Here is a 4,337-nt window from a genome sequence, read left to right as displayed (position 1 = left end):
CAGCAGCGTTCTCTAAATGGTCCTCTAAAATAGAGAACGCTACAGGTTTCCTCTATATATAGATATTCTCTCTCATCTTCTCTATTTTTTCTTTATGTTTTAAATACTGGATTAAATAAAAATAAAATATGTCCATAGCATTTGAGGTATGATAAATACGTACGTATAAAAATTTGGAACAAAATACGTTTCTAATATAGGGTTTAATGTATAGAGAACGAGATTTAGAGAATGTTGTTGGAGAGAAATGAGATATAGAGGAGAGAATTTTGTAGAGAAGTCTGTAAATGACGGATATAAAGAAGGATACAGAGAACGACGGTTGTAAATAGCCTAAGGCTATTACACCTCATGTACAGTTCTGTGATTAAACTATGTCACTAGGGTCTGATGTCCTATGCATGTTCTCCTTTGCCACACGTCCACTGAGTCGCTAAGTGATCCTCAATGACTCACCTTTCTATATTATTTTTTTGATGGGCGTACTTGATCTAAATCAAAATATGAGACTACTTACATGGGGGTATATAGGGCACACAGCTAGCTTAGCTATGGCCGGCATGCATTCAAAAGCTGTGCCTAGAACTCTTGAAGACAGCCACCTTCCGAGCCTCCTCTCTACTCCTAATATTTTCCCTAGTCTCTTCTAACTCAAACAAAAAAGAGTCCCACTAGACTGCTCCAGGCCCCAACCTATTCAAAACAACCTGGAGTCTTATAAATGTTCACATCGGTCTTCAGTCTTCCTGAGATACACACAACTTATCGCTTCTTCCATCCTTCTCTCTCGTCCATGCCATCATACACAGCAAAGTTCTAGTTATTCGTATCACCATGAAGTTTGAAGCCAACACAGCCATTTCTTGCTAGCTAGATCGAAAAAACTCCATTGAAGCATACCTTCTACCTACGTCTGAATGGACCCGTGGAGCGAAAGTGAGGGCAAGAGAGCCCATGATCCTATCTTCCAATGTTTCAGCCAAAACCAAAATCACCGCCAACCTGTTGAGAACTGCTGCAAGGAAAGGAGCGTGGATGCTGTTGTTGCTCGCTCGGAGCGATGCACATGTTTCTGGGTTTCAGGGCCAATTATCGTGGGTGCGGGACCATCAGGCCTCGCCGTTGCTGCATGTCTCAAGGAGAAGGGGATTGGTAGCCTTATTCTTGAGCGCTCCAACTGCATAGCTTCCCTCTGGCAGCTGAAGACATACGATCGTCTCAGCCTTCATCTTCCCCGGAAATTCTGTGAGCTTCCTCTCATGCCTTTCCCTGCCGACTACCCTATCTATCCCTCGAAGCAGCAGTTTGTAGCCTACTTGGAGAGCTATGCTGCACGTTTTGGCATAAGTCCTATGTACAATCGCACGGTGGTGCATGCAGAATATGATGAGCAGCTTCTGCTATGGCGTGTGAGCACTCGAACTTCTGGCACAATGGGAGAGGAGGTCCAGTATGTTTCCGGGTGGCTTATTGTTGCGACTGGTGAGAACGCTGAAGCTGTGCAGCCAGATATTGATGGCCTACAAGAGTTTCCAGGAACAGTTATGCACACCAGTGCATATAAAAGTGGCAGTGCATTCGCAGGGAAGCGCGTTCTCGTCGTCGGTTGTGGAAATTCAGGCATGGAGGTGTGCTTAGACCTGTGCAATCACAATGCAGAACCCCATATTGTCGTAAGAGATGCTGTACGTGACTTCTCTCTACTTCTCACTTTTGTTTTCTTTGCCTGTGTTATTAAGCATTCTTACTTATACTGTAAACTATGTTTTGTGACTTATATCTGTTTTCCTACTCTTAAGTCTAGAAAGTGAAAGAACTGTAATAGTAGGAGTTGCCCGCTGCTTACTATTTTTGGCTGTTTAAGTGCTGGTTTAGCTTGTGGAAGCTGTCAGTGACTTGAATGAGCTTTTCTCTAGCTCATGAACTTAAGGAAGGCCTAATGTTCTAAAAAAACCATTAGCTTGCACCAAAAGCAGGATCTTTCATGACCAATTTTATTCTTTCATTTGCAGAACGATTAGGATTAAGTCATGGTAGTCCATGATAGTTGTCACTTAGGAAAGGGAGATATTCTTGAGACGGAAGGCTCCTGTGGCTGCTGTTCATCCTTGAGTTAGTTCTTTCTTGGGATTCATTTCCATGCATGTGTACTTGCAGCTACTCTAAAGTCTAACCATCTGTGTGCATTCTTCACATCCATGCTCTTTTGGTTCTTTGATTAGTCTCTGCTAATAGTTTTCTTGCCCCAAGTGTAGTGCAAAGAGCTTTCTCATCAATACTTCATGAAAAAACTATGATTTGCAAGCATTAGCCATGGGCCCCCTTCACCACCACGAGAGCATAGCATAAGTCTGTCACTTTAAAAGAACCATTAACAAAATGGCTTGAGAACCTGCCTTTCACAACTAGGTGCATTCCTTTCTCACAGCTCTTTCAGCTTTGAAAGAGCTTAGTGTAATTAAAATAGTTGCAAGCTGGGCTTACATACTATACACTATGTTGGAGATAAGGGAATAAGTTTGGTCCAGGGTCCATGTTCCAAAAAAAAATAGGCCCCTGTTTCCAAAAAAAAAAAAATTGGTCCTGCGACATGTTGCTTCTTGTAGCATGCAGAAAGTAACGTTTGGAGAAAAATAAGATTTATTCTGATTAATTGTATGATCCAATCATTAGTCCAGATGTTGCATTGCCTTTTGTGAACCCTTGCTAAGATTGTGTTCATCATTGGCAGGTACACATCTTGCCCAGGGAGATGCTGGGTCACTCCACCTTTGGTCTGTCAATGTGGATGCTCAAGTGGCTCCCAGTCCACGTTGTGGACCGTATTCTACTGTGCATAGCACGGGCCATCCTTGGGGATACTGCTCGGCTCGGGCTAAAGCGGCCAGCCTCTGGTCCTCTTGAGCTCAAGTCACTCTCAGGGAAGACCCCGGTCCTTGACGTCGGCACATTTGCAAAGATTAAATCTGGAGATATCAAGGTCTGTTTCACGCCACCGAAGTACAAAGAATGTGAGATTGATTGTTCGGTGCAATCCATCGATCAATCTCTGTCTTGATTTAGCCCTGACATATTTTTCCCCATTGATTGAACTGTGCAGGTACGACCTGCCATAAGACGGATATCAGGAAGAGATGTAGAATTTGCAGACGGTCAGTTGGAGGGTTTTGATGCCATTGTGCTTGCAACTGGCTACAAGAGCAATGTTCCCTTCTGGCTGAAGGTACCTAACTGTTTTACAGTGGCACTTGACACTTCCACAGTTTATTGTGGAGAATGTCATATTGGTGTAGCACTTTTTCCCCCACTGAAAAGTACAAAGCTGAATCTGACCATGTAATGAAAATGCTGTAATTACTCTTAAAATGACAGACACGATGCTGCCTTTATAAGATTGTCTGTAGCCATCATTTGTCAATTTATCAGTAGGAAATAAGTCGGTAAGTTACTGTGCTTATGCACCCTGATGTCTAAATGGTGTTTTGCTTTCAAAATGGGCAGGACCGAGAGTTATTTTCTGAAAAAGATGGCTTGCCAAGAAAAGCATTTCCAAATGGGTGGAAGGGTGAGAATGGCCTATACTCGGTCGGATTCACCCGGCGTGGACTGATGGGGACATCGGTCGATGCCAGGAGGATCGCTTACGACATCGAGCAGCAATGGAAGGCCAAAGGGACCCTTCCGGATGTTTTCCTCTAGCCCTCGTCGCTGTTGTTTGCCATTGACGACGGGAGCCGTGTGAATATTTAGTGGTAGGTTTGGTGAGAGTGATACACGATATTTGCCGACTTCGGGGGTGCGCTTGGAGTTGCCAAAGGGTGTATGCAATCTGCTTCTCTGTTGCTTGCTTCTAGTGCTTGTATAGGGTATTGTACTGTCAATTTTTGTGTTGTTTGGTTTTGATGACTAACCATCCTATAGGCATCCTCGAGGGGGTTAAAACACTGAAATGCCCGTGTTCTTCAGCAATCGGGCTCATCAGTTAACTTGGCCTCGGCTGGTAATGAATGAAATCTTGCTTGGTTTTGTTTGTGCACGGTTTCGTGGAACCTGCCAGGCACATGATGCCCTCCCTGATTTGGTTGCGGTGGCCACCTACCTACTATGTTATACTACACCGCGATCGCTTTGCTCCATCAAGTTGCTTTCGGCACGGAGCTTTTGGGTGCTTTGGAGTTAGGAGGCCCCTCACTCACTCCAGTACCACGCCCTACAGGCTACAGCTCTGCTAGGCCTGAATAAAGGACAGGATCGGCTACCTACTGGGAATCCGTTTTGCTTTTGGTGGCCATGCACAGAAGTGTTGGTTGCTGGGGGCAGCGAGCGGCATGCGATCT

General features: G+C 44.5%; 1 protein-coding gene across 1 annotated transcript; it reads left to right on the top strand.

The window, feature by feature from the left end:
• Nucleotides 1-570: 570 nt before the first annotated feature.
• Nucleotides 571-3,946, top strand: LOC112895293 (indole-3-pyruvate monooxygenase YUCCA2-like). The gene is made up of 4 exons (XM_025963243.1): nucleotides 571-1,685; nucleotides 2,732-2,980; nucleotides 3,101-3,223; nucleotides 3,502-3,946. The coding sequence occupies exons 1-4, from the start codon at nucleotides 918-920 to the stop codon at nucleotides 3,697-3,699; spliced, it is 1,338 nt and encodes a 445-aa protein (XP_025819028.1). The 5' UTR covers nucleotides 571-917; the 3' UTR covers nucleotides 3,700-3,946.
• Nucleotides 3,947-4,337: the final 391 nt, after the last annotated feature.

The sequence above is a fragment of the Panicum hallii genome, chromosome 5, assembly GCF_002211085.1.
Source record: "Panicum hallii strain FIL2 chromosome 5, PHallii_v3.1, whole genome shotgun sequence".
Lineage (NCBI taxonomy): Eukaryota > Viridiplantae > Streptophyta > Magnoliopsida > Poales > Poaceae > Panicum > Panicum hallii.
The sequence above is the reverse complement of the archived record's forward strand: the minus strand, read 5'-3'. Positions and strand labels throughout refer to the sequence as shown.

Excerpts from the sequence above, each read along its gene's own strand:
- LOC112895293 (XM_025963243.1), top strand. The coding sequence starts at position 918 with ATGGACCCGTGGAGCGAAAGTGAGGGCAAGAGAGCCCATGATCCTATC. Across the intron at positions 2,981-3,100 it reads TTAAATCTGGAGATATCAAG|GTACGACCTGCCATAAGACG; the intron begins GTCTGTTTCACG and ends TGAACTGTGCAG. Across the intron at positions 3,224-3,501 it reads ATGTTCCCTTCTGGCTGAAG|GACCGAGAGTTATTTTCTGA; the intron begins GTACCTAACTGT and ends CAAAATGGGCAG.